The 25,877-nt window shown below is 38.6% G+C and overlaps 6 protein-coding genes and 1 long non-coding RNA gene across 14 annotated transcripts in view; 4 read left to right on the forward strand and 3 right to left on the reverse strand.

The window, feature by feature from the left end:
* Positions 1–30: 30 nt before the first annotated feature.
* Positions 31–2,281, forward strand: LOC144209330 (MORN repeat-containing protein 3-like). Of its 2 annotated transcripts, XM_077735585.1 has the most exons (7): positions 31–156; positions 265–338; positions 534–690; positions 775–932; positions 1,036–1,192; positions 1,259–1,443; positions 1,720–2,281. In XM_077735585.1, the coding sequence occupies exons 3-7, from the start codon at positions 546–548 to the stop codon at positions 1,783–1,785; spliced, it is 711 nt and encodes a 236-aa protein (XP_077591711.1). In that variant the 5' UTR covers positions 31–156; positions 265–338; positions 534–545; the 3' UTR covers positions 1,786–2,281. The 2 variants fall into 2 exon arrangements, with proteins under 2 accessions (XP_077591711.1, XP_077591710.1); XM_077735584.1 differs by having other exon boundaries at positions 1,036–1,443.
* On the reverse strand, positions 2,088–6,884 carry LOC144209332 (cyclic AMP-dependent transcription factor ATF-1-like). The gene is made up of 5 exons (XM_077735587.1): positions 6,457–6,884; positions 4,813–4,963; positions 4,122–4,268; positions 3,568–3,676; positions 2,088–3,496 (listed from the first exon to the last, which is right to left on the reverse strand). The coding sequence occupies exons 1-5, from the start codon at positions 6,496–6,498 to the stop codon at positions 3,355–3,357; spliced, it is 591 nt and encodes a 196-aa protein (XP_077591713.1). The 5' UTR covers positions 6,499–6,884; the 3' UTR covers positions 2,088–3,354.
* A 756-nt stretch (positions 6,885–7,640) lies between these two features.
* On the forward strand, positions 7,641–16,805 carry ift74 (intraflagellar transport 74). 6 transcript variants are annotated; one of them, XM_077735578.1, is made up of 21 exons: positions 7,641–7,788; positions 9,779–9,900; positions 10,210–10,347; positions 10,517–10,652; positions 10,825–10,873; positions 10,957–11,055; positions 11,152–11,212; positions 11,363–11,422; positions 11,499–11,560; positions 14,206–14,344; positions 14,543–14,605; positions 14,683–14,826; positions 14,990–15,030; positions 15,134–15,213; positions 15,301–15,354; positions 15,478–15,575; positions 15,648–15,774; positions 15,841–16,004; positions 16,088–16,213; positions 16,385–16,445; positions 16,524–16,805. In XM_077735578.1, exons 3-21 carry the CDS (start codon positions 10,219–10,221, stop codon positions 16,637–16,639), a joined length of 1,809 nt encoding a protein of 602 aa, XP_077591704.1. In that variant the 5' UTR covers positions 7,641–7,788; positions 9,779–9,900; positions 10,210–10,218; the 3' UTR covers positions 16,640–16,805. The 6 variants fall into 6 exon arrangements, with proteins under 6 accessions (XP_077591704.1, XP_077591708.1, XP_077591705.1 ...); XM_077735582.1 differs by lacking the exon at positions 7,641–7,788 and adding an exon at positions 7,921–7,944; XM_077735579.1 differs by lacking the exon at positions 7,641–7,788 and adding an exon at positions 8,546–8,670.
* LOC144209333 (leucine-rich repeat-containing protein 19-like) lies at positions 11,557–13,857 on the reverse strand. The gene is made up of 7 exons (XM_077735588.1): positions 13,704–13,857; positions 13,416–13,522; positions 13,060–13,307; positions 12,605–12,716; positions 12,392–12,479; positions 12,068–12,274; positions 11,557–11,995 (listed from the first exon to the last, which is right to left on the reverse strand). Exons 2-7 carry the CDS (start codon positions 13,512–13,514, stop codon positions 11,700–11,702), a joined length of 1,050 nt encoding a protein of 349 aa, XP_077591714.1. The 5' UTR covers positions 13,515–13,522; positions 13,704–13,857; the 3' UTR covers positions 11,557–11,699.
* A 558-nt stretch (positions 16,806–17,363) lies between the features above and the next one.
* Positions 17,364–24,435, reverse strand: zcchc2 (zinc finger, CCHC domain containing 2). 2 transcript variants are annotated; one of them, XM_077735577.1, is made up of 14 exons: positions 23,522–24,435; positions 22,137–22,251; positions 21,932–21,999; positions 21,748–21,819; positions 21,569–21,669; positions 21,329–21,432; positions 21,062–21,124; positions 20,885–20,945; positions 20,696–20,819; positions 20,549–20,610; positions 20,404–20,471; positions 20,162–20,290; positions 18,710–20,080; positions 17,364–18,620 (listed from the first exon to the last, which is right to left on the reverse strand). In XM_077735577.1, exons 1-14 carry the CDS (start codon positions 24,296–24,298, stop codon positions 18,559–18,561), a joined length of 3,177 nt encoding a protein of 1,058 aa, XP_077591703.1. In that variant the 5' UTR covers positions 24,299–24,435; the 3' UTR covers positions 17,364–18,558. The 2 variants fall into 2 exon arrangements, with proteins under 2 accessions (XP_077591703.1, XP_077591702.1); XM_077735576.1 differs by having other exon boundaries at positions 21,932–22,002.
* On the forward strand, positions 20,561–21,454 carry LOC144209338 (uncharacterized). The gene is made up of 3 exons (XR_013329089.1): positions 20,561–20,616; positions 20,723–21,172; positions 21,309–21,454. It is a non-coding gene; the product is annotated as an uncharacterized LOC144209338 (long non-coding RNA).
* A 1,197-nt stretch (positions 24,436–25,632) lies between the features above and the next one.
* The window catches only part of LOC144209667 (uncharacterized), a 35,383-nt gene continuing 35,138 nt past the window's right edge, over positions 25,633–25,877 (forward strand). The window contains exon 1 of the mRNA XM_077736106.1: positions 25,633–25,710. The gene's annotated coding sequence lies outside the window, so the exon portion shown is untranslated. The remainder of the gene's footprint in view (positions 25,711–25,877) is intronic.

Raw genomic sequence — 25,877 nt, forward strand, 5'->3', positions numbered from 1 at the left:
TTGTATTGTCATCAACTTACTGCTACAGTGCCTACTATATTTTTTTCCCTTTTTTTTTAGGAAACCTTCATTACGAAAGTAATTAAAATGGTTGTTCCCCAAGCAAACACCAAGCATCTTTTCTCACTTTCGGGGCATCTCTGTACATTTTGACAGGTGATTTTTGTCTGTCCGTTTGAACTCCCCAGTCCATAAAGCTGGACGCTGCCTGAATCATACTGTACAATTGTATTACTAATTTATTCACTTGTATGTTTCCCACAGTGCCCTGATCTCCTTTGAATGAAGGTCATTAGCTCCATCTTCCAGACACGTGTTGCTAGATTCATTCCGCTCAGGTATTTGCATTGCAATTTGCAAAAAAACATTAAATGTGACGTTTTGATCATCTCGGTCGTCACATAAGGGGAGAACCTAATTTGCAAATATAGACTGATTCATTTTAGAAAAGATATGCGATTAATCTGACTAATAGTCCATTTGCCAAGAGCAATGTTCAGGATGCTTTAAATTGCTATTCACATCTTAAATAGGTGACTCCAGGGATGCCATTCCTTAAAAACACTCGAATGAATCTTCCTCGCTCAACAGTTATAGATAATAAAGCAAAGAAAACAGGGCTTCGTGGAACTATATTTTCAGTCAATGGAGATAACTACACTGGTGAATGGTTGGACAATAAGAAACATGGTGAGTTATTTCTTTTGTTAGTATTGGGAAATATGTGGGGGGAAAATGCCTGCTTTATACATGTTTTTTTTATGCTTGTGTAAGGTTGGGGAACCCAAGAGTGGAAGACATCAGGTGCTATTTACAATGGCGAATGGAAATTTGGCAAACATGACGGCTATGGTATCTTCAGCATTCTTCGACCAGACACAAAGAAATATATGACACAATACTGTGGCGAGTGGAAAAATGGGATGAAACATGTATGTATTTTTTATACACATTGTGCATTAATTGCTGAATAGACATTTGCTAGATTGTGGCCATTACTTGCAAATGTTTCTGACCAAAAATGTACATTTTTAGGGACACGGTTCCTTCTTTGATGTGCATGCAACTTATGAGGGAGAGTGGAGTGAGGACAACCGCAGTGGTTGGGGGAGACTTACATATAAGTGTGGTGATCTCTATGAAGGGGAGTGGCTTTGGGATAAGGAGCACGGAACTGGGGTGATTCAATTTGGTAAGTCCAAGTTTTTTCATTTTATTGATCACGTTAGATTACTCAAGTCTAAAATGTTTGTTTCAGCTAATGGAAACTGGTATGAAGGATCTTGGAGGAATGGCAAGAAAAATGGGCATGGAAAGTTCTACTATGCTGACAAAGGTCTTATCTACGAAGGCCTTTGGGTTGATGGTGATGCAAAATGTGGAACTCTGTCAGATTTTGGGAGAGAAGAAGCACCCTTCCCAACCAAGTTCCCAATTCCACCGGTAATGTTTGCACTCTATCTCATCCACTTTCATAATGTGTATTATTTGAAACGTAACTGCCCTAATATGCTGGTATGTTCAAAATTATTCAACCCAATGCACAAAATTGTACTTATCTTTAATATTTGTTAATTTAAGTTGTCTGATCTTATTATAAACCAGTTGACAAAAAGTATACAGAAAAATTAACCACATTGGGGGTTGAATAATTTTAAAACAAGTATTACTGAGTGTCTGTCATTAAGCAAAGACAATATTTCTTTTTTCCACACTTAGGTAACTCTAGTGAACATGAAAATGGTTTTAACAGAAGCAGAGTCTGTATACGTGGATGACAGTTGATGAGGAAACAATCTTCAATGACCTCATGCCACTATTTGTTTTCTGTGTGAATTCATCAACACGTGAAACCACTAAAACATGGATGAAGGTATAATGACAGCAGGCCATTTCATCAGCAAGAACTGAAGAATGCACACATGGCCTTTAGAAGAATAATGTTTTTGGTGTGTATGTGTGGCAGGATTTTAGGCAAAAGTCCACAGCTAGTTGATTAATGCCTCAAAATGATTGAAGTATTGTGCTTTGTAAAATTTATACAGAGAGACCTAGGTGTCCCCTCACAAAACAAAAGACTGTCCATGTCTTGTTAAGGTTTTATTTTCATATCTCAACAAAAAAAAATAAACAACACTTTTGTTACAATGCATGACAAGCAAAAGTGTGTACTCAGAACCCTGCTTTAGAAGTCAGGTCAATTTTATATGGGCTGTGAATCTACATAGAATCGATTTACTAAGCTGCTTTTGTACTCCTGTGCAATTTGGCCATTTCCTCATATAGCTGAGCCTATTTTTTTTCCACTAAGACAAAATAAATGTCTCTTGAGAACCCCTTCTTAAGTCACTATAATGGGTATTTTCGACTTATGGCAATTTGATCTCCATCAAAGGCAGATAATGAGTCAATCCCAACATTAAAGTGGCTCATTCGTCAAAACAGTAATCACATTACTTTTCTCAGTCACCAAAATCTGATAGCAAATATGGTTTCTGATAAAATTAACTTCAAACTGAAGCTCAATTTATTTCTAAAATTAATTACTTCCCTTCTTTCTGTAATCCCATTTTATTACATCTTGGAAATCAAAACACCACTTTATAAACCAGACTTTCAATAAAATAGCTTATTTAGAAATTGTATATACTGGATTATAAAAAGTACTTTGAGGGAATTGGGTTAAACATCCACTAGATAGAGCTCTAATAGTGATAGGAATTATCCATCAACTATATAGAGTTGTTCTAAAGGCAATTTCATACAATGATGAACCAATATTGATCCAAATATAAATTGCATTGTATTATAAGTAAAACAAATTTGTGCCTTATTGCAGAAAATGTGATAATTCTTTAAGAAACAGGCCTGCAAGTAATCTAGGCTTTGTCATTGAAAATAATCAGCATGAGAGAAAAAAAACAATTATAAATTCAGAGAGTAACTAGAAAATATAATAGTTTGACAAAGTGGCAAATATGTAAAACTATAAATACTGTATATACAGTAAATATAAAAGCATATAAATCTAAACTTTAATTCAGACAATTCTATAGCAGTTCAGTGAAAATGATACAGCATAGTACATAATTTCTACAGGTTTCCACACGTGTACAATATGTGCATTTGAGAAAGCAGAGCAGGTCTAGTATTTTCAAAAGTGACTTGTTGCTTAACCCAGTTTCCTCGTCAGACTTACCACAACTATTTTTTCAGTTGGATAACTGAACCCCTTTACATGGCAGCATCAATAAGATGCAAACGTCCTTCATTTCCTCCTACATAGCAGCATTAAAATTTTAGTTTAGTAATTAAAAATGTACAGTCGATACATGCATTTTTCTTCTCTCCCCCTTATGGACCATTATGACACATTCCTTTCCAGGTTTTAAGCTCTTCCTTCAAAGCCTTATTCTGATTCTCCAGCTTTGCCACACGTTCCTCTAAACCCTGTACGTAGGCCTTTCTCCTCCTTCTGTATTCACGAGCAGCTTCCCTGCAAACATTTTGTATGTTTGGGCTATTGAGACAAATTTCTTATTAAAAATGTCTTTTAGAATAAATTACCTGTTTTTCATTAAGCTGCGCTCTGATTGGTTTCGAGGACCACTACCCTGAGCCACACCCTGAGGGAGGATGGAGTTTGCGTATTGTAACTGTGTGGCTGTCATGTCACCTGTCAAATTTAAAAAAATAAGTCATGTTTTAAGTTTTCAAAATACTTCTAATCTTATTTACATACACATAGCTTATACTATAAATTGATTTTAATAGCCGGTGTGTTTTATATTATCACTATTACTCCTCCTGTGTACTTTTCTAAGGAAACTTCCATTCAAATGTCAATTAAAATATTCCTTTTTTTTCTCTCCTTCTAGTTCGCCACGCATGACAGAGCCTGGACAGCACTGTTTTAATCCCTAAATTTATTTAAGGGCACCTTTAAGGTGACTACTTCCGTCTAGAGGTGGTGCAAAGTAGTCAAAACTGAATATAAGGTGAACTCCAGCGTCTTTTGTGGGCAGTATTCAATTATATTGTCATTATTTGTGTTAAAAGGGAAAGTAGTCCGCAGGTAGTAATTTGGTCACATCTGTATTAGAGCAATACAGTATTTGTACCTGCCAGTGGTTGAGCAAATTGCATTTGCAAGTTATCCTGCCTCTCTGTGCAGTATGGAATGGGCAGAGTTTGTGTTGGTTGTGTACTTGGCATAGCCATTGTTGCCACCGTCTGTGCTGCCTCATTCTGATAACAGAAAGGACCTCCTTCAAATAGAAAAAGGTTGACATTTCAGCGGTCATACATTAGGTGGCTTTACAGTTTTACAATTGCACCTGAGATGTTACACAGAGATGGAAAAATGATAACAGTTATTTCACTTTGTGGCTAATATGCATTATATTGAGAACTAAATGTGACAAGACATATTTGCCTGCACAAACTGACCACTGTTTCCACAACATGTCCCTTTAAATTGTCATCCCAAAAATGGCAAGAGTTTGCCACTATAATGTAACTAGACAGGCTGGCAGTTTACCGAACTTCTTGTATTAATTACTACCCTATCTCCATTTTATTTTCTGGCAATATAGAACATATTGCAATATATATTTACATTGTGGAGGAGGAGATTATAGTATTTTGTGGCTTCCTGTGGTGTTCTTCCCATGAAGATTTTACACCATAAGAGCAACAAAGACCCACCTGTTTATTTGTAAACTTTTATTTTATTTATTTAACTGTAGACAAATTGTCTATGCTCAGATAAATTATTCAAATATCACAGATGATGTAAAATTGTGTTAATACCTTGGATTGAAGGAAAATAGTTATTTGGATTCCACACGTTCGGATAGAAGCTAAAAGCATTGGATTCTGGAGCAAGTGTCTGTGGGTTGATTGTTGTCATCGCTGTTAACGTCTGTGCTCCTTCTGTGTTTAAAGTGTGAGATTGAGGAGGCTAGAAAGTGAATAAGAAGAAAGTAAAAGCACATCAGTTATATAGTTTCAAGACGCTTTGTACCCTATTCAGCAAAGCAGGCTTGGTTTTGTAATCAGAGTTCAATGGGTGCATACACTGTCAACAACATTAGGCTAACATAAAGGTATTGATAACTTGTGGGATTTTCCCCTATATGAAAACATACCAATATGTTTGGTTGTGCCTTAAATGAACAAATATATTGCACTTAGTGTACAACAAATGGCAGACCGAGTTGTATTGTGGGACTTTGTTTTAAATGGCACATCATCTCATCAATATACTAGAAACAATTCTAGAAAGTGACATTATATTATTGCTATATTGATATAATGATAAAGAGGGGCTAATAAGTATTTAGTCAACCAAGTGTTGTGCAAATTATCCTACTTGAAAATATTAGAGGCCTGTAATTGTCAACATGGGTAAACTTCCATTATGAGAAACAGAATGTGGAAGACAAAAAAAACTCAGTTACATTTAAATGATAGTGCAAAATAAGTATTTGGTCAATACCAAAAGTTCATTTCAATACTTTGTTATGTACCCTTTGTTGACAATAACAGAGGCCAAACTTTTTTTTGTAACTCTTCACAGATTTTCTATGGGGTTGAGATCTGGAGACAGACTAGGCCACTCCTGGACCTTGAAATGCTTCTTAGGAAGCCACTCCTTTGTTTCCATGTCAGTTTTTAGGATCACTGTCATGCTAAAAGACACATCCACGTCTCATCTTCAATGTCCTTGCTGATGGAAGGAAATTTTCACTCAAAATGTCTCAATACATGGCCCCATGCATTATTTCCTTTACACAGATCAGTGGTCCTGTTCCCTTTGCAGGAAAACAGCCCCAAAGCATGATGTGTTTCTACCAAGAAAGGTCGGCAGGGTTACACATCTGGCAGTGCAGGATTTGAGTTCTTTAAAAAAAAAAAACAATGTGATTTTCTGTTTTTATTCTTCCACATTATGTCCCTCATGGTTGAGGTTTACCCATGTTGACAATTACATGCTTTTCTAATCTTTTCAACTAGTAGAACTGGCACAATTGGTGGTTGTCTTATTGGCCCCACTGTAAGTATTCAGGTTCATTGAGTTTACCGTCCCTTTAAATGGCCATTTATGTTTCAGATTTTAGAAGAACTACATGGACATCATCCTTATCTTTGGACAACTTAAATATTGCACTTTGCCTGAGGAAAAGAAAAGTCTTCTAATCTTGGTATGTTCTATTTTATTTTTTTAAATTGAAATGCAATTCATTGCACTTTCCCACAGTATGTTATTTGTCCCACTCATAAATTTAAAAAAGTGCAAACAAAACTTAATTGTTTTGAAACATTGCAACTTGTATGTGTTAACGTTTTACATGCAAACTATTAAATATTTGGTCTTTCCCTGTAGTTTCTTGCAAAAAAAATCAAAATATATTTCTCCACACTCCTTACTTTTCATAAAAAAATCATACTTACATCCATTGCAGTTTCCTGTAGAAACGGACAAAGAATACGCATGTATATCACATGTGTTCTGTTTCACTTTATCTCTTTATCAAAACGACCATGTCCTTAAGACTAAAGAATAGTATTAAGTCTTTAAAAATGTGGGGCGCATTGAACAGGCGTGGGCGTGGTTTGTGACGCCTTCGGAAACAAGACGGGCGGCGAAAGTTGACGGGCGTTGGTCGTTGCCGACAGCTGCCGTTCAACTATCGATTTTTTTCAATCGCATTAATAGATCCAGTCCAAAAAATGATCCACATTCTCCTTTCCTCGCCATCAGCTGAGTATATTAAAAGTAGGGAGATATCTCATTTGTTTTGGCTTAGCCCAAGGCCGATTTATCCGCCTTTCAACCCAGGTTGTTTATCACGTCAAAACGTATGTCACCAAAGCTCTTAATGTAGAAAAATACATGTATCACATCCTAAATACAATAAATACTTTGTTTGACGTCACGCCACTGACGCGTCAGCGTTTTTCCGAGAAATAGTACAAAGGCAATAATTGGAACATTGACAAGATCAAAAATTTGGACTTGTGTGACGTCCAATATCAATTAGAATGCGAATTTATTATACAATAAGTCGCCGACCAGTGGATACCCAAAGTATTTTTTGCAGGATAAAAAGTAATCCGAAAATTGAATTCATTGCATTGTATTCTACTATAGCTGTGAGAAAATATTTTTAATAAACATACACTATGTATTGAAAGTCACCATTACATGCAAGCAACCCCGTTTTCGTGGCAAAAAATCAAAATCAAATCATAACCGATGGAGAAATAAGTTTTTGTTTGGGGGGCGGGTTAAACTATTTTATAAAGTCATTTCAAAATTATGGTTACAATTTAACATGCAGGGAAAACATGGTGCAATATTACATGACTTATGTTGCACGATCTTCAAAATAAGGGTTACAATTCTCATGCAAGGAAAAACATGGACACAATATTGCATATTATCTTTTTTCACTATATCATATTTGTGCAAACAATCATTTTAGTGACTTGTAGACATTTAAAGTGAATGTAAATTGCAAACTACTGAATATTTAGCATGTGTTCCAAATGTGACGATTTTGTAACCTTGTCATGCCTTAATGCACGAGTCCTTTATCAAAAAATGAACTTCTAACTTCATGATGCAGATGTTTTTCCTTCGACTCTAGAGTTCATCGATGACGTCGACATGTACCGAGATGATGCTGACGTCACAGAACACGGACGTAACAGCCTCTGGTGCGACGCTCCTCGAGTTGCGCGTCACATTCGTGGATGTCCTGTTGGTTCAAAGAATTATGGGTAAAGTATAACTTCCTATCTCATAATTCCATTTTGATAACATGCTTCACAGTGGTGCGAGATGCATAGTGCGAATATATCGAATATATAGTTACATATTGGAAGATACTTCCATGGGTGTGTCTGTGCGCGTAAAGTGTGAAAGTGCGTCTGTACGTAAGTGCGTGTGTGTGAGTGCGTGTCATACTACTGTATTCACGCTAAATTCATCCTGGTCGTATCTGACAATCTAGGCAAATATATATTCCCCCATGATAATAATGTTCACTTTTATTGTTTTATTTATATATCCTTTCATCCATACACTGCACCCAGTACAGATCAATAAACATAGCCCAATTAACAATACCCATAAAAAACATCACTGCCTTATGTATATACATTAAAAAAAAACAATGTATTTTAAACCTTTTGGAATTAATTGGTTGAATTTGTCAGTTTTAGCATTTATATGCAGCACTACTGCACTAAAATGCATTAAATCAACTCCCCTGCGCATTTTCTCCCGCTTAGTTTTTGAAAAAATGGACATGAATCGATACAATCTGGTAACACTGGTTTACCTGTAACACTGGTTTACCTGTAAACGGCGGCGTTCGTTGCATACGGCCATCTTGGAACAGAAACCCAACTCCTCCCAAGGCATATTTGGGTTTCCATTACAACCATTGTTGAAAAAAACACAACATGATTAACAATTTATGATGAGCCAAGTTTGGTTAAAAGATGAGTAATGCTCATCTTAAAAATACACGTTACATTGATTTTAATCCTATTAGCATCAACTGACCCTCTTTTAAAATGGCCACCAAAGTAAGGCAGAAAAATACATCTAGCTATATGTTTCCAGCCGGGGATCTCGCTCCAAAGGAAAAAGCATAGGTATTTAACACAAATAACCATCCAACACGGCCTATCCATTCTGGTATGCAGTCTAATGGTCCCTCGCATGTGATGTTCCTTGTGGTTATGAGATACTTCCATCTCGGACGTATAAATACATGAAGCCGACAACAGCATCGCTTCAAACACGTTTTCCTTACTCCTAAAACAATTTTGTTTACGAATACCCGAACGTGTCATTTTTTTATTTCAACGCATTGCCAATCCGTGATAATGTCGCGTGTTAACTTTTATTAGTTGCAAACAACACGATCGCCAACATGTCATCTTGCGCTAGTAGAATTCGTGTGATGGAGAGAACTATGATCGTTTCCCGATAGGTTAATTGCGTAAAGAAATAGATAATGTGTGTAAAGGTCACTTATATTGCACTTTAAGTGTATTTTGTCAAAGTGGTTAATTCTGTAAAAGTGTTTGTCATATGAAGATGAAAACATTTGATTTATTTTAATTGAAAAACAAATTATTTATTTCATGACTGTAAAATTGTATATAGTACAGCTGCGATGGAGACGATTGACTGGAAACAGGCGTCAATGACATGACGCCGCCTCTTATTGACGTCTCTATTAAAATGACATCTCTGACATCTAACAAACTACAAAAAAAACATAAACGTATAGGAGAAAAAAAGGTTGGCGTTAATACATGTTATTTCCTGTAAAAGTGGGCATAAATGATCGCTTTTAAAGACAAACGGTTGTGGTATAACTACCAAAGACAATATTATTTCATATCAGACCAATTCAATTTGCCGCACATCGATGTTGCCATAGTAACCATATATTCCTGATGTATACGGAGCTAGATGCGAAATGCTGTCTGTTTGCTAAATGGGTCAGCCATTATCATTTGTCGGCCATATTTTGTCGATGCAGTGTGTGTTTTCTATTATTTTTCATAAACGACATAAAATCAGTAAGTGACGTGTCTGCGTAAAAATCTATTTCGACTGGATGTTTAAATGTGTATCAATATCCAGGCTGAATCATAGCAAGGTTATTACATGTTCTCTGCAAACTTTCCGTCTGAGTGCACTGTTTTAAGATGACCACCGGTGACTAACGCCCCCTCTCTTCCCATCTAGTTCTCTATGTGATATCTATGCTGATAACAACAAACTAAGGGTTTCTTCGCGGGTTCTGCAGCCATCCCATCCTCCAGATCCTCGTTTGACATTTTGGTGAAAAGCACAAAAGGCCATTAAAGGTATTTCATTTACTCATATATTTTTAGGACAAATGGCTTGGTGTTTCTCAAATATGCTTAACGGTGATCAAAGATCTCTTTATAGAACATCACCATGCATATGGTTAGTCTATATATAGTTGATCCACACCTTGTGTATCATGCATCTTAGCGTATATAGTAGATCTATTGTTATTCTTTATTATCATTCATTCCAGCATGTTACTTATCAATATTAAATATCTGATTTGTGCCTAAATAACATAATAGGTGAGCTTAATTCTGCAGCAGTTGTTTGCCAATAACAAAACATTCTGTTTTTTTGTTTAGATTTAGGTTATGGCAAGTCAGAGGCCTCCCTCCAGTTTAGGTCGACCTATGAGTCGTACCGGATCAGTGGTACCGGGAAGTGGAAGACCTATAACTGCTGTTAGACCTCCTCCTACAGCCATCCGCATACCGACTGGGGTACGTCTATGTTATGTGAACACATGATTTACTTCTAATACAAAGATCACATCATTTCATTACCGTGAAATGCTGGGGAAACACTGTGTAATCAGTTAGTAGCATCACTGTGTGAGTAATGTTTTGCCTGATGGGATTCTTTTCTTTTTTTTTTTTCTTCTTCACACAGATGGTCCCAGGTACGGGTGCACATCCCGGTTTAAGGGCTCTCGTTACCACTCCTGGACTCCTGTCAGCGCAGATTAAAGTGACTGATAGGCCCGTGACTCAACAAGGGCTCAGTGGGATGAAGACAGGTTTGAAGGGTAAAAACAAAGTTATTCTGTTCATTCGATTTTTTTCCCCATCCTGGCCTACATTACTCTATGTCATGTGTGACTGCCTGTAGTCTTAAAAGCACAGCCATACACTCAGAATTTTAATTGGATTGTTACATAATGAATGATTTTTCTCATCTCTGCTTCCATCCCCTTGAAGGACCCCAGAGGCAAATTCTGGACAAGTCTTATTACTTGGGTCTTCTCAGGTCTGTTACATATTTAGTCGTCTAATAATCAAATGGAATGCATATAAGCAAGGATCTCAAAGTAATTTTTGGTATTGTGATAGGAGTAAGATCAATGAGTTAACCACAGAGATCAGTAAACTCCACAAAGAGATCGATACTTTCAATCAGGAGAGCTCTGTCTACTTGTCATATGAAAAGAGGTCAGTGGGCATCTTTTTTTTTTTAAACATGTTTTTATGCAAAGCTGACTTGAGTTGTATTTTATTCATGCTTTTGGTTATATGTTCAATTCTCAGAGCTGAAAGTCTGGCTGCAGAAATCAGAGATTTGCAGGGTCAGCTGGCTGACTATAACATGGTGAGCAATGGCAAGTCAGTCTTTAAAAAATAGCAATGCACCAGTAGGAATAATAATAATTATTATTATAATAAAATATTGTGTTCTAACACTTTAACCTTGCACAAATACTACTGATAGAAATATTGAGAATTTTTGTGATTTTTCTAGTTGATGGATAAACTCAACACCAATTCAGACATGGAGGAAATGATCAATGACTACAACAGCGTAAGTGCACTTTAGAAATAGAAAATAGACATCATGTTTAATAATATCTAATTTTGCTTGTCTCCTTTTAAACTAGTTGAAAGCCCAGAATGACAGAGAGGCCGAAAGCATTGACAGCATCTTTATTGAGAGAAGAGAGTAAGTATTTTGGAAGAGGTAAATATGTTAACAGATCTCATTTTGTAAGTAAAACATTGTCAGTCTTTAAATCAAGTTAAGGGCATCACCAATTTTCTGCAAGTCTTTAAATTGTAGCCCCTGAGTCAAGTCATTAATGCTATATATCTGGTTTAATGTACGGGTCCTCAAAGTATTCTTCGTCCCTATCAGTTCTACGGGGCTCAAATGTGAAAGTCAGTTGGTTCATGTACCTCTCTGTCTCTGAGTAGATGCTAGAAGATGTGCGGCCTGTGTGGCTCTCATCTTGTTGCAATCGTTTATGTCGATAGTTGTGGAAAAGCCTGTACCAAGAGGGCCCTTTAATGGCGCACATGATAACAGTTGATGTCGTCAGTGCAAACGCTGCAACACACGCTGTGAACATCCAAGTTTTTCCAGACCCGTGCTTTTGTTCTAATTGGAGTTGAAGGTAAATGATTAGACAGTTTTGCATTCCTGCAGACAATCAAATTGCAGATGTCTTACCATTGCCTTTTGAGCCCGTGCTTTGTAAAATATTGGGCAAAGTGGCGGATAACTGTGGTTGTTGAGTGGATCCAGTTGTGAGTTGTGGTGGCTTTTGAGGGGCCATGGTAGAGGTAGGTTTGGATGTTGTATGGCACTTTGTGATAGCCTCGGAAAGATCCATTCCAACTTGTTGCTCTGGTGAAGCACATTTAGTGTTTGTCCCTTCTGTAGAACCAAGCAGGATAGAAGGCATCATTATTACTCCGTGTTTTTATTGAATTATGTATCTAGTTAATTGATCCCGAGAAATGTGCTATTGAACATAGCTGTGGAGATTATTACCAGTCATTACTATTGCTGCTTTTATCCCTGCAATACTGCTCAGCAGTTGGCAGGAACAATTCCATGGATTGTCCTGTAAGTCTACTACCTATTTGAATTCAGAGAAGGAAAATTGCATTTCATGAAGATGCCACATTGTTTTTACAGTCTCTTTATCCATGAATTTTTTTGTGTAAAACAGGTGTGAACATGTATCTGAGTATGTTTCCTTGCCTGTAGATTATTAAGCCTGCTAAATAGCTGAGCTGGAAGACTTGTCAGCAGGTTATGTGACATGTTGAGTACTGTGAGGTCATCGAGGCCATACAATGACTCGGTCTCTACACTGTTAAAAAATAATAATAAATTACTAAAATTTGACATGACTTTTTAATTTCCTTACTCAGAAATGTCAATTTACCCCAAACTTGAGAACTCGTTTTCTAAAGTTAACTATTAACATGGTGAGCTGGTGTGTATACTAACCATAGGCAAAAGTTACGACTCTACCTTGGATTGGTCACCATATAGGGTCAGCCAGTTTGTCATTCAGCTCATAAACACTCGCATTCATACCTCCATTAAGTGGAAGAACTCAGACAAGCATTCACTTTAATCATTGAATATAAAATGTGTAAGAGTAATTTAGCTTCCACACAAATATCACATATACTTGTGTATAAATTTACCTGCTGATTTTGTTCTTGGACAATGAAAGCACCCTTAGGTGGGGCACAACAGAGAAGTAACGAGATGATAATTTGGTTACATAGTTGTCATCCAGGTGGAGCTCCAGTAGTCCAGAATAAGTAGCCAGGGATTGTCTGTCTTCATCTGACAGTGTAATCTGATTCCTCTCAATCACGAGACTAGAAAGAGACCAGTTGGTGCTGCATGGGGGGATAGCCTTCAGAAAACTGTTGGTTAAGTTGTGAACCTGTCACAGAAAGTATGGATGGATAGTTAAATAGTGAAAACTATATTTTGAACTACTTGTTGTGCTAAATGTGGCAGATTAAGCAAAAAAAATGAAATGTTTTCTTACTTGCATATCTTTAACATCCACGGCATAGCTATTCTTGGTTAAAAATATTGCAACAAGAGGCAATATCCACAGCAGGTGGATACATTGAGGATGGCCCATAATTTGTCCTTCAAATGGAACAAAAACATATTTTTTTTTATTACCACCGAGACAGAAATTGTGGAAAAATAACAAGTGCTATTTAAATGGAAAATTTGAAGAGAAATATCTCTTGGCTGAATAACCTTTGCTCCCTACATGTGAGCTTAGTTGGCAGTAATCTCATTTGGAAAATGTATTAACACATACCTCTTGTTATGTTCGGAGTAAGGTGATGAATCCACCAGTCAATTTTAGTGCAGCCAGCGTAAGACAGGACCTTTGACCGTTGCTTATACTTCCACTTGAAGTATTTTCTTCTGTGCCGCTATTTGAACAAGTTAGTTCATTCCACATTTCCTTGTTCCTGTCGGACAGCCACAAGTGATGTTACATAATATTATCACTTGTCACACCCTGGCAACACCCTCATAAACTGAAGACCCATGGGATCAATTGGAAAAACTAAAAACTACATTTATTTAATCTAGAAACTTTGCAGTTCAGCTATAAAACGAGACAGCATTTTAAAATGTCACAAAAATGGTCTGCTCAGGAAAAAAAATCAGCCCATAGTGGACATATACAGAAGATATTGGGACTTTTAATTTATTTTAATGTCCCTGTTATATGAGAGCCAGTTCTCAATTGACTTTTTTAGTCGTTTGGGTAAATAAAGTAACCTTATTTTATTCCCTTATTCTTTCTGTAGAAGGGAAGATGCCATCAGGCTCATTGAAGAGGAAATCAAGAAGGAGAGGCGTGTTGCCGAGGAGATTGTCCAAGCAATGCCAGCTGCAAAGCAGGAGAAATATTTCACCATGACTACAGACAATGAAGAGCTTCTACAGGTATATTTTGGGATGTCCAAATAACATATTTTAGCATTTAAGTCCCCACCCCAAGTACCAGATTTTTTTGCAGGTTCAAATTGGAGACATCCCTAGCCAGTACTTTAAAAAAATCTAATTCTGTAATGCTGAAATTACTCAAACTAAATTTTGTAGTTACACATGTTAATTGTTTACTCACTCATTTTTATTTTTCAGGAGCTGGCTCTTCTCCAAGAAGAATTAGACACGATGCTGACTCGGAAGGAGGAATATGAAGCAGTGAGTTGGAGGAAAAATAATAGTAGTGTGAACCTATCACTTTTTCCCTGGTATAAACCAAGCATATTTTTTGATAGGAGCTGGCTCACTCACAGATAAAGCAAGAAGTAGTTCGGCTTCATGAGACGTTGTCAACATTAGAAGCAAAGCGGGACAACATGGAGGCCGAGCACAAGAGCTTCAGCACCCCTCAAGAGGAAAGAGAGAAACTACTGAAACAGGTTGGTTTGTTATTGTCAACACTATTGCGAGTCTGTTTAAGTCTGCATGTTCTTTTGTATGTGCAAATTATCAAATGCCACAACAACTTGATTGTAATATATACAACATTAAAAAAAATCTGGTGATAAAGTCTTTCTCACACTGTTATATTCTGTTTTCCAGGTGAAAGAGGACAATCAGGAAATCGCCAGCATGGACAGACAGTACGTATTGATGTCATGTTTTTTTTTTGCCTTGCACCCGGTTGATGTTAAAAAGTTAAGAGGATATTTTTGATGTGAAATTACATGTGATGTGTACTTTTAGGCTGGGGGAGATCAGGGAAAGGTCCAGTCAAATTGCGGAGGAGATCAGACAACAGGAGCAGGACTCCGAGGAGGCTCAAGGTAATGTGCTAAAAAGCCATAGAACAATGTTTCTCTTTTTTTTTTCACCCAAATGTACACTTAACAAGTTCTTGTCATTCTTAAAAGGGGAGTGTCAACAGAAGTACAAAGTTCTGAAGAAGAAAGAGGAGGAAATTGATGGTAAGCAATTCATTGACAACATTAATATGCATTATGTTTGCAATGTTATATTAGCGTGATAACTAAAAGAATACAAAGACATTAAGACCATTTTTTCCGGATTCATTATGTACTCCCCTCCAGGATTCCTTGAGGCCTTTGAAGATTTAAAAACTCAGGAGCACAACAAGATGGCTCAGAGTCAGGAGAACATAGTCTCCCTTTTGGAGCACTGCAGCCGGGTGAGTGGAAAAAGAGGGAGGAAAAAATTGAATATCCGGTTAATAAAGCCTCACCTCTGTTGTCTTGGATAGAACATGTTGCGTCTCCGTCGAGTGGACACGATCACTGCCAGCGAGCTGAGGAACATGCAAGACGTTCTGGTCAGCAAAGAGACGGAGGTGTCGCAGTCAGCCAGCACCGCCAGGGGACTGACCACCGGTTGGTTATGGCCACAGACCCCCGCCATGGCAGCTGAGTCATATTTTGTTGTTGTTTGTTTCCCAGAGTCTCACCGCTTGCAGCAAGACCTGGAGAAGGTGCAACAGCTGGAGGGGAAGATCACAGGAGAGCTGAGCACGCTCAAGGAAAGCGTCAGTCAGATGGAGTCGGAGCTACTCACCTACAGAGACTTGGAAACGCTAAGACACACGGCAGATGAGAGGAAAACTGTATGAATTTAGGCCTCACACACAAAGTGTGGATCATTGTTTACAGCCATGTTCTAAAATGTGTGTTTGATCTACTCGTAAAGAGACTGCAGGAGGAGCGAGTTGCCCTCACGCAAAGGCGAGACTCATTCCGACAACTCTTGGAGGAAATGAGCCAGCAATATGACGCACTGAAGACCAAATTGGAAGAAAATGAGACCCATGCACAGGTTTGGACACTACAAGCACTTGACCAAAAGTGTTATACAGTTGGCATATTATAGTATTGACATTCATCCTTTATAGGGCACTATTTTTGTGATTCACTTTAAAAAAAAGAAGCTAAAAAAAAGAACATTTACAATCAAAAATGCATTCTTATCTTGGCTTTCTCTCCATAGCTGGCGAACCTGGAGAGAAAGTGGCAACATTTGGAGCAAAACAACTTTGTCATGAAAGAATGTATCCTTCATAAAAGCATTTTTTTGCAGGGAAATTTGAATTTTTTTTGGGTCGGGTTTTCCTTGACGGCAATCACAGTCATCGCCTCAAAATCTCAGGAAAGTGACTATGCTTCCGTGTCCAAGAATGTCTATGAACAAGTTGCAGATTACAACAAGTGCCTCATAGACTCATTGCAGAACATCCGAAGTTGAATGTACTCTGCATTTTTAGAAAGTGGGCTGACTTTAGTAGCCTGCATCAGACCATATTTGTTTAGTGTAATAGTAAAGCTGACATTTATTGGTAGAATGTTTATATATGGCATTGCAAATTGTAATGTGGGTCCCAACTTTTTCATTAAATTATATACCCACCTTATTGGCTTTAGTTGGTATATTAATGAAATTATATACCCCAAACAGTCACACATTAATTGAAGCAAAACATCCTTTTTCACCATTTATTGCTTTTAATTGAAATGAAAACAGATTGCATAAAATCCAAATTCTGCTCCAGAAATATATCTGGCCTTCCAGTATCAAAGAGTACAGTAAACATTTCAACTGAGTTGAAAACAAGAGCGATCTCTAGCAAATGAACAGTAATAGTTGTTTTTTTGTCAATTTTTTCTTTACAACACAACACTCATGTTTCCCCTCTGCAAAGTTAAATTTACATAGCACTTCCCTCTTCACAAGTCTTAAGTTGTGGACATCAGCAATGCTTGTGATTCAGTCGATCAAGTTGGGGAAGAAAAATCATTTCGTGGAAGTGGTGAGTGACTTCAGAATATTTATCCTGACAAGTGTTATCCTTCTTATTGAACATTTATAACCGAACGTGAAAGAAATGTACATGCATAGTTCTTCATTGCAAACAGCAGGCAGCTCAAGTGAGCACAAAGTGGAGACAAAACATATATTATGACTTCCAAGCTGAACCAAACCATAGAGTGTTTATTCAAAAACAAAATGTATGACAGTTCCTCTTACCCTTGTCATTCTAGTGTAGTAAGTTAGGACAAAGCACATAGTGGTAGGGACCTAAACCCGGATAACGGGTTTTTGTAAACCTTCCTTTTAAAGACGGCTGCCTAAACTTGAACTGTGTTTCACTTGACAAGAATGGCCAACCTATGGAACTAAATTAAACTACTTAACTACAATCAAGTGTTTAATCTTGACTGATAATCCAATTTTTGTTTGGAATTATTTAGAATTTGGATTACAGAGAAATCTAATTTTTAAATTGAACAAGCACAGACAAATAAAAAAATATTTTCTAGGTAAATAGGCCACTTATGATAGTTTAAACTACTCTTAACGTTTTAGAATCTACTTTCTATTATTGTTGAAAAACAAGGCAGTTAGCAACCTCATGTTTAATTTGGGTTGTCATGTCTTAATTGAAATTGTTTTAATATCATGTGGCAAATTGGTGCGTCAAAAGAAAGAACACTAAAGTAGAAATTGGGCTTGAAATATGTTGTAGTGCATATTAAGGAACAAAGCATTTGAAAATGCAGATTAAAAAAGCAGCAACTACCTTCAAATACCCATCACGTAATTGAGTGGCAAAATAAGAACGAGCTCCAGACATTTTACGTCTATAGCTTTCTTAAATGAGGTGTACATTCAAAAAAATTAAAATGGTGTGATCAAAATAATTATTTACTTAGCAATTCTAATTTGATTATTGTTTTTATCCAAAAGTCAGATAAATAAAACCCTCCTATGAACAATAATAACGACAAAGCATAAATAGCATTATTTTTTTAGAAGCGTAAATTGTGTCTTGTTGCTCAGCTTTATCTTTCCTTTTGAAAACTAAAAGCATCCTAGGAATAATAATAACAATAAGTTAAATATTTTCCAACCCTCAGTGCAAAAATATCCAACCTCAACTGAAAGGAGAGGACCACGTGTGCACGAGACATTTGAAAATTTCCTGTGAACAAAGTTTAGGCACAAATACTTTTTTTTGTCGGCTTTGACCTCTGAGTCCTTGACAGGTCACAAGTTCTCTTAGTCGGCTCCTATTTTTTTGTTGTTGTTGCTCTTTTCGATCACACGGAAGCATCTGGAAATAGGGCGTCTTGGTGTTGCCGTGGAAACAGCGCACTTAAATTGTTTTAATCGGCGCCGTCGAGTGCCTCGGCCACATGTGAAGCAGTGTACTTTAATCGGAAGCCGCCTGGAAAAGAGAAGTTTGATTAAATAGTGAGTTGTGAATTTACAGTCATAAAAAGGGAGATTTGTAATGTTATTCAAATGCATTAATACCTTGCTGTGTGGAGTCTATGGAGGGCTGGTTGCACTCTTGAGCATAGTGCCCGCTCACGCCACAGTTGGAACAGGACACGCTTCCGTTTTTCTTATTCACGCCGCCGCCCCCTGGGTTTGTTGCTTGAAGAGGATTGGGGTAAACTTGCTGGTAAAAGCGTTGGAAGGACGCAGTGGGCGTCATCTGCTGCTGGAAGTTGTAGCTCGCTGCGGCTGCCGCTACCACTTGTGTGCTCAGCATGTGCGACGGTACGTCGGTGTGGCTTTGAGCATGCGAGTGGAGGGGCCCATAGGGTGAAGGATGGCTGGGTGGTGGGTTGGTAGGGTAGAAAGCGGGCAGGGCGGCGGCGGCCCCGTTGGCCTGGTGGGGTGGCTGGCCTTGGGTGAGGTAGCTGTTGATCCACAGGCTCGTGAGATGGACGAGGGGGGGCGGGACGCTGAAAACCTGCCGCACCGCCGCTGCCATTTGGTGGTTGGGGAAGAAGAGTGGGGCTTGGCAGCCAGTCCCACCGCTTCCTTGACCGCCACAGTTGTTGTGACAGCCGCAAGTCCCGCATCCGAGTAGGTGCTGCTGCTGTTGTTGTTGCTGTGGCAGCGGTGCCGATGTGGGCTGCTGGGGGGGCACTTGTGGCGGGGTTTGTTGAATAGTGATGGGATTGTCGCAGCCGCTTCCACAGGAAGCACCGGCGTTGCTGTAAGATAGACAGTCACTAATTGCCGTGCTGTGGGCAAGAGCTGGGCTGGGTGCTGGGCCAGGACTGTGCGTGGGTGCAGCTGGCGCCAAGCCCGTTTGCGAGTGTCCGGGAGCTGTGGATGCGAAGGGTGACGGCAGAGCAGACGGTAAATTCAAACCGGGGTGCTTGGCATGTGAAGCCTCTCCGAGGGGCAGTGAGCGTGTCAAAGTGCTCTCTGACAAGCCGTCGTGAGCACTTTGGCTATGCGGCAAAGCGGTTTTAAACCTCTGGATATGAGGATGTGCCCCCGGTTGGAAGCCCATGGAGGAAATGCCAAAGTTTGGCATCATATCTCTTTTTTCGGCTTCTGCGGGGCTCGGCATTACTGGAACACCCGGAGGAATCGGCATGGGCGGACCGGGGGGTGGTTTTACGTCCGGGAGAATGCTTAGGTTGGCAGGGGGCGGTGGTGCGGTCAGTGGAGGCTCGCATGCACCATTAGGGAGCATGTCAGCAAGAGGATGCATGAAGGAAAGCGGGGGGAACGATGGGGTGGTAAAGTCTAGATCGGCTGTGTGGCTGTTGGAGGACAAAGGGTGGATCGGCATGGCATTTTCCACCACACTTGGATCCGTTTGATGGGCGTAGAACACTGCAGGTCCAGATACTTTGAAGTCATCCGAGTGACTGTCGGTATCTATTAGAGAAGCAGCTATGTTAGAAGGAATATATTACTGTGTGTATCATTAATTGCTTTGAATTTGTGTTTGTTTTTTACCTTTATTATGATCATCCTCACTATCCAGACTCTCTGCTCCTCTGTGTTGAGGACTTGATGGAGAACTGTAACTCTCTGAAGATGTTTCGCCTAAAGTGTCTGGACCAGAACATGCAGCAGCAACCAAACCTGGATTTGATACATTGCAGAGTGAGTATTTGTCAAATATAGTCCATGTTCAATGTCATTCAATATGTTAAAAACTTAAGTTATAGTGGCAAATCTATTATAGAAACACCTACCTTTGTTCTGAGGCAAATGAATCGGTACCAAATTACCGTTGGTCACATATGATCCCTTTTCAGACTCTCTGGAAACAAAAATACCCACACTGACTTTCCTGTTTAACACAACACATTGAAATTTCAAATATGAGTAAAAATGTACCTTTCTGATGGCAGGACTCTCCCCTTGGTTTTGACTCCTGGATGTGTTTTCTTTTCTGTGTCCTAGAGGTAACAGAAAAACTTCACTAATACATCTATTCATCCTTATGTTGGATTATAACAATAATTCATGCTAATGACAGCTCACCTGCTCAATCTCTGCCACACTTCTCAGGTTGAAGCCTCTCTTCCGCCTTTCTGCAGGACCACTGTGTTCAGCCAAGTGGGACCCCCTTCGACTCTCTCCCTGGGGCCCTTTGGCACTGGAAAGACTGAAGAGAAGACTTCTAATAGGAATCAATTCAACTATTTTCAACTTTACTGCCTTCTATTTTACCTTTGACTTGCACTCTTCGCTCCATGCTTTTTCTTGTGCCCATGGCTGTAAGATTCTATGTCTGGGGAAAAATAACTATTACTACTATGTTGTTCTACAAAAGAAAATGGCTAAAATCTATACATGTCTTATTAATATCATTTTTATAACAACATTACTAACACTTTAATGTCTCACCTTCATCCTGACTAGAAGCATCAGAGCAATCAGCTTGCAAGCTTTTCCCTAGCTGACAGTTACCTGGTGAGAACAACAATACAACAATTGCAGTATTGCACTACAATGACAGTAAGATTCAATTTTAATTGATAAAATACATGTTATTAGTAATATTGTGTAATATTGTTATTACACATTATTATTATTATACATGTAATATATTGTGACCAAGTGTTATTAGTCACATCATTACTTGACATTTCAGATGAACTATTGGCAACTTACAACGACAACCAGATGGTTTTGTAGAGTAACTGGAGTCACAATTGAAGAAGCTGCAAACTTTCCTGCTTTGCCTGAAAACTGGAGGCGCCGCCAGGAACTTTTCCCTGAAGAAAGGTAAAATTAAATGTAAGTACTTTTATCTGATACCAGAAAGACTTTTGAAATGAATTGCTCAGTTCTTATGTTATGCATGCTTGCCTGCAGACATCCAAATATCAGTTGTATGACAATGAAATGTACCTGAGGCTTTTCTCGCCCTCTCTGCTTTCATAGTGGCCCCCTTGGCTCAAAAGTCTGAGGAGGCCCTTTGCAAATGACTCAGTGCACTGATCTTTAGGAAGCTGTAGAGACAGTAATGGAAATTGCTTAAAAAATAGTAAAATGTTAAGGCTGAGTACAATTTAATAAAGTGAGCTGACCTTAAAAAGGAAATTTTCCAATTCTAGATGAGTTTTGGTCACATTACTAGAAGAGGAGTCTGACCATTTTACCTGAAACAAAGTGGAGGCAGCACAATTTAAAGCAAATCAAGAAATAAGTACAGAGAAAGAAAATGCAAATGACCAATATTACAAGCCAGGGTATGGTATTAAGTTTCCTCACCTCAAAGTTGTATTCCTTGTCTATTTTGGTCAGAGAGATACACTTGAGCACAATAGTTTCGATATGCACTGCTAGGAAGAAAAAAATATAGTATTAGACAATTGTTGTGTTAATATTTTAATGCCCAACAGTATCAACTTCAAATGTGCAGATTATTCAGTATATGTACAATATTTATACAATGCTAAATTGTGTCCATATTTACCTTCTCTTTGTAATACATTGCGTTTTGCACGGCGGCTCTGACAAGTTAAATGGGAGTCTGCAGAGTCCCCTAAACTTGAAGATGGTAGATAGTCAACCTTCTGGCCTGGGAGCTCCTGGGGTTAAAAAGAGACAATACATAGGCAAGTTAAAAATGTGTCTTTTATGACCAATCATTATATATTTTAAAAGCACATTTAACAATAGTCAAAAGGCTGACTGTTTATTCATTCTATTGCGTAATTCAGCCTATTGTCCCATATTATTTTCATGGATTCTACAGTGGTTCCTCATAAATTGACTGTAAAACCTTTTAGGTCCAATCTTTGCCCCTTATTTCTAATCTTATTAGCCCCCATCTCTCTGTTCAACGTAAACCTCATTTGTACTGATGCATCATGACACATGTATTTTATTAGGATCAGAGCATCTTTACCACACATGGCCATCTTCCCTCACATTAATGTGGAGGATGACCTTAATTGATTTAAATGACACTTTTAAAAGATGTACAGTACTTTGTAGGGATCTAATGCAGTACTTTATTAGGTCGACCATCACAGTGTGTGACATTGTTTCTGAACCTGCATTAAGCCAATCCATATAAAGAGAAATAGGCCATTATAAACTAATTATATAATAATAATTAAGTGATTTTACAAATGCTTCTTTGCAGAGATAATATTTATTGTTTAATGGTACACGATCGTTGATAAATTCACTGTTTTAATTCACAGGGATGGTCTTTGGCGATACGTCTTGCACGTTAAGGGAAATCACCTGATGATCTAATTAACTAGTCCATCGGTTTCTATTCTTCAGAAGCGGAACTCCACGATGGCCTTACAACTATACGGATCTATTATAAAAGGAGATCGGGTATGTTATCTAAAAAGATTCACATTCAAAGTTGTGTTCCAAAGTAATGTTGCATTTTAAAACGAATAATTATCGAAGATCTCATCTAGTAAGCGTGTGTAATGAACCGCGAATGTAACACTGAACCCGCCACATGTGACTGAGATCATCAATGTGAATGTAGACGAGATCGCAAAAGCCCTTTTTGGTGGAAAATGATACATTCATTCGAGATCCACTAAGCTTTACATATATGTAACTTGACCCCACCTCTGCTGTGTTGTAAAACTCGACCCTGCTAGACAGGTTAGCATTTAGCTACATTGGCCAAATAGCACCAGCTGTCATAGATCGGTTAAAAAAACAGTCAAAACAACAATCGCCTGCTTTTAACATAAGCGCGATCGTTTAAATAGAGGCAAATCAACTTCTGTAGATCGAAAATGTAACACGATCTTGTGAAATCAAAGTAGTAAACAAGAGGTAGCTTAGCATCACAGGTCGATTAATCGTCATCGGTTCACTTACAGCCGCTTGTGCAATTCGCCGAAAATGCCGTCTTTCCTCTTCTATTGCAAGCTCGATTTTGTCAAGATGTGTCCGTAGAGTCTCCCGTTGGTGGAAATGAAAGGCTGGATGTAAAGAGGCCATGCTGAAAAGCAGCGCAAGCTGGTCCAAAGGTCCTGCGGGGATCTCATTGCTTGATACCCCGCATGCATCTTTGCAAGCATTCCCATCCGTATGGAACGAGTGATGGCGGGTTTCCCTGAATAATGGAAGGGAGTAGTCGTACTTTTTGTAGAACAGGGACGAATCTACATGGCTCAGTATGCGAAAGAGTATCCCAGCACACTCCCTACTGTCAGATCCGAGTAGGGATAGGCATACTAGTAGTTTAGACCTCACCACTGGGTCGATTAAGTCCGATAAAATCCCCAACTCATGTGGATTATTTGCACGGAACTCAAAATCCCGTAAAACGTGATAATCTTTCCTGGCCAGATCCTCCAAGTACGATCCCAAAAAGCGAAGCTCCAAGGGTTGGCACATATGCATTAGTCCGCACATGAACTCGATTCGCTTGGCAGGGTTTAGATGAAGGCCGAACCATTCGAAAACGGTCTCCTTGTCCAGCTGGGCTGGGTAGACGTGGTCTTTAGGTGAATGATCCAGCCTGTTGGACATCGAATTCGGGGGGACAACATTGGGGATGCGTCGGATTTCCGATGGATCCAATACATCTTCTTCAGTCGTTTCGTCTCCACCTTCCTCGCCCGTTTTCATCCATAGTTTCATCTTCGGCATTATCAGCACTGCGAGAACTAGCCCCAAGTCAGTCAGGCAGGACTATTTATCTACATAATTGACGCGATTAGGCGTTATAACACATCCTGAGTGATATAAGTCGCTTATAGTGTTGCTGCTCGCCATTAAACTGGGCGGTACCATAGTGGGCTACTATTTCCTTCTTCTATTCTATTATTTTCGGTAGAGTAAACATGAATTGTTATTGCATTGCTGCCACCTTGTGGGTATTTTACAATATTTCAACAAACCTGTCATTTCAGGTCATTGATCAGGTGTATACTAGTAGTACTACAGTATACTTCACCTTGATGATTTTTAGACTGCCCAGGGGGAAGTTGCAAACTCTTGCTCACTTTGTTATTGTAATCATAGAGAGATAATGACATTTGGCAAGCATGCACAGTACTAACCAGTTCAGTTGTGTGCAGGAGTGCTTCAATATTTTTTGTATAAACAATGGTTTGGGTAGAGTGCATGTAAGTGTAATTGGATGATGTGTGATTGCATGAGTGAGCATTCATTTATTGATTTAAAAAAATATTGTGTGAGAACATTTCAGTGACATATTAGTTGTTACAAGACCAGTTTTTTTGTATCACACTTTCCTCTGATTATGCACTAGATGGCAGCAGTAGCCCAATATACTCATTCATCTATTTAAAATAAAACTGCCTCCCATCATATGTAGATCACATCTTTTGTTGCCCCAAATGAAATATACAGTTGGTGTACTCTAAAGTGACTGGGAGCTTTTCCCCCCAAAATGTTCCCCATGTATGTTGAAGTTATTAAATGTTATAGCACCCATGCACTTTTATTGACAGCTCACATTAATGTCTCTGTCTTGCATTGATAATGTGCATATGTGAGTTATTTAACATGTGCATAGTTTTCAGTTGAAGCACAGTAGATGTTTACACAGTTTATGTTTATACTGAATGAAAAGCTATTTGGTCCTAAAATAGGATTGCAATGTTGGATTAGGGTGTTTAGCTGGGAATTTGAGTCAACACTCTTTCTAAGCTGATGTTCTTTATTTCTATGAAATCGACAAATTAAAAATCATCAAATCATGAGGCTTTTCATATTATACTTAATACAAAATTACCCCCACTGGCTGTGTAAAACTAAAAAATGAAACCATGTCTATGCTGTGGTTCATAGACATTTCTAGTGGACGTCAGCATAGGACTTTGGCTACTTTTTGTGGTGAAGCCTGCCACAATTTGCAAAGGCCTGCCCTGACACTCCTACGATTCCATATGCCAACCAGAAGGAGGACTGTCACTAAAAAATTGGGACTTTTTTTTTCTCCTCAACTACTTCTTACAGGAAGACACTGGTGATTACTTGACTCTGAAGAACACACGCGTCCCTGTCATCATCACTTCTAGACTGCATCCACAGAGGTAGGCAAGCTTATTTACTATACTTTTGACATTTAATGCCTTTGATGCAGGTAAGGCTTTGATTTTATTTTAGGATATACAGAATAAAAGGTAGTTGTCTGGATGTTGGGTTGAAAAAGTAATATTCACGTTGATGATTTTGGCTATTGCTTAGTTGTGCTGTCTGG

Source organism: Stigmatopora nigra, chromosome 16 (assembly GCF_051989575.1).
Source record: "Stigmatopora nigra isolate UIUO_SnigA chromosome 16, RoL_Snig_1.1, whole genome shotgun sequence".
NCBI lineage: Eukaryota > Metazoa > Chordata > Actinopteri > Syngnathiformes > Syngnathidae > Stigmatopora > Stigmatopora nigra.

Excerpts from the sequence above, each read along its gene's own strand:
- LOC144209330 (XM_077735584.1), top strand. The coding sequence starts at position 546 with ATGCCATTCCTTAAAAACACTCGAATGAATCTTCCTCGCTCAACAGTT. Across the intron at positions 933-1,035 it reads GGAAAAATGGGATGAAACAT|GGACACGGTTCCTTCTTTGA; the intron begins GTATGTATTTTT and ends GTACATTTTTAG. Across the intron at positions 1,444-1,719 it reads CCAAGTTCCCAATTCCACCG|GTAACTCTAGTGAACATGAA; the intron begins GTAATGTTTGCA and ends TTCCACACTTAG.
- LOC144209332 (XM_077735587.1), bottom strand. The coding sequence starts at position 6,498 with ATGCGTATTCTTTGTCCGTTTCTACAGGAAACTGCAATGGAT. Across the intron at positions 3,677-4,121 it reads ATTTGCTCAACCACTGGCAG|GTGACATGACAGCCACACAG; the intron begins GTACAAATACTG and ends TAAATTTGACAG. Across the intron at positions 3,497-3,567 it reads CGCAGCTTAATGAAAAACAG|GGAAGCTGCTCGTGAATACA; the intron begins GTAATTTATTCT and ends AAATGTTTGCAG.
- ift74 (XM_077735578.1), top strand. The coding sequence starts at position 10,219 with ATGGCAAGTCAGAGGCCTCCCTCCAGTTTAGGTCGACCTATGAGTCGT. Across the intron at positions 11,561-14,205 it reads ATCTTTATTGAGAGAAGAGA|AAGGGAAGATGCCATCAGGC; the intron begins GTAAGTATTTTG and ends TTCTTTCTGTAG. Across the intron at positions 14,345-14,542 it reads ACAATGAAGAGCTTCTACAG|GAGCTGGCTCTTCTCCAAGA; the intron begins GTATATTTTGGG and ends TTTATTTTTCAG.
- LOC144209333 (XM_077735588.1), bottom strand. The coding sequence starts at position 13,514 with ATGGGCCATCCTCAATGTATCCACCTGCTGTGGATATTGCCTCTTGTT. Across the intron at positions 12,275-12,391 it reads AGCAGCAATAGTAATGACTG|AAGGGACAAACACTAAATGT; the intron begins GTAATAATCTCC and ends TTGGTTCTACAG. Across the intron at positions 11,996-12,067 it reads CACGGGCTCAAAAGGCAATG|AACAAAAGCACGGGTCTGGA; the intron begins GTAAGACATCTG and ends AACTCCAATTAG.
- zcchc2 (XM_077735576.1), bottom strand. The coding sequence starts at position 24,298 with ATGCCGAAGATGAAACTATGGATGAAAACGGGCGAGGAAGGTGGAGAC. Across the intron at positions 20,820-20,884 it reads GCGAAGAGTGCAAGTCAAAG|TCTTTCCAGTGCCAAAGGGC; the intron begins GTAAAATAGAAG and ends TCTTCTCTTCAG. Across the intron at positions 18,621-18,709 it reads CATAGACTCCACACAGCAAG|GCGGCTTCCGATTAAAGTAC; the intron begins GTATTAATGCAT and ends TCTCTTTTCCAG.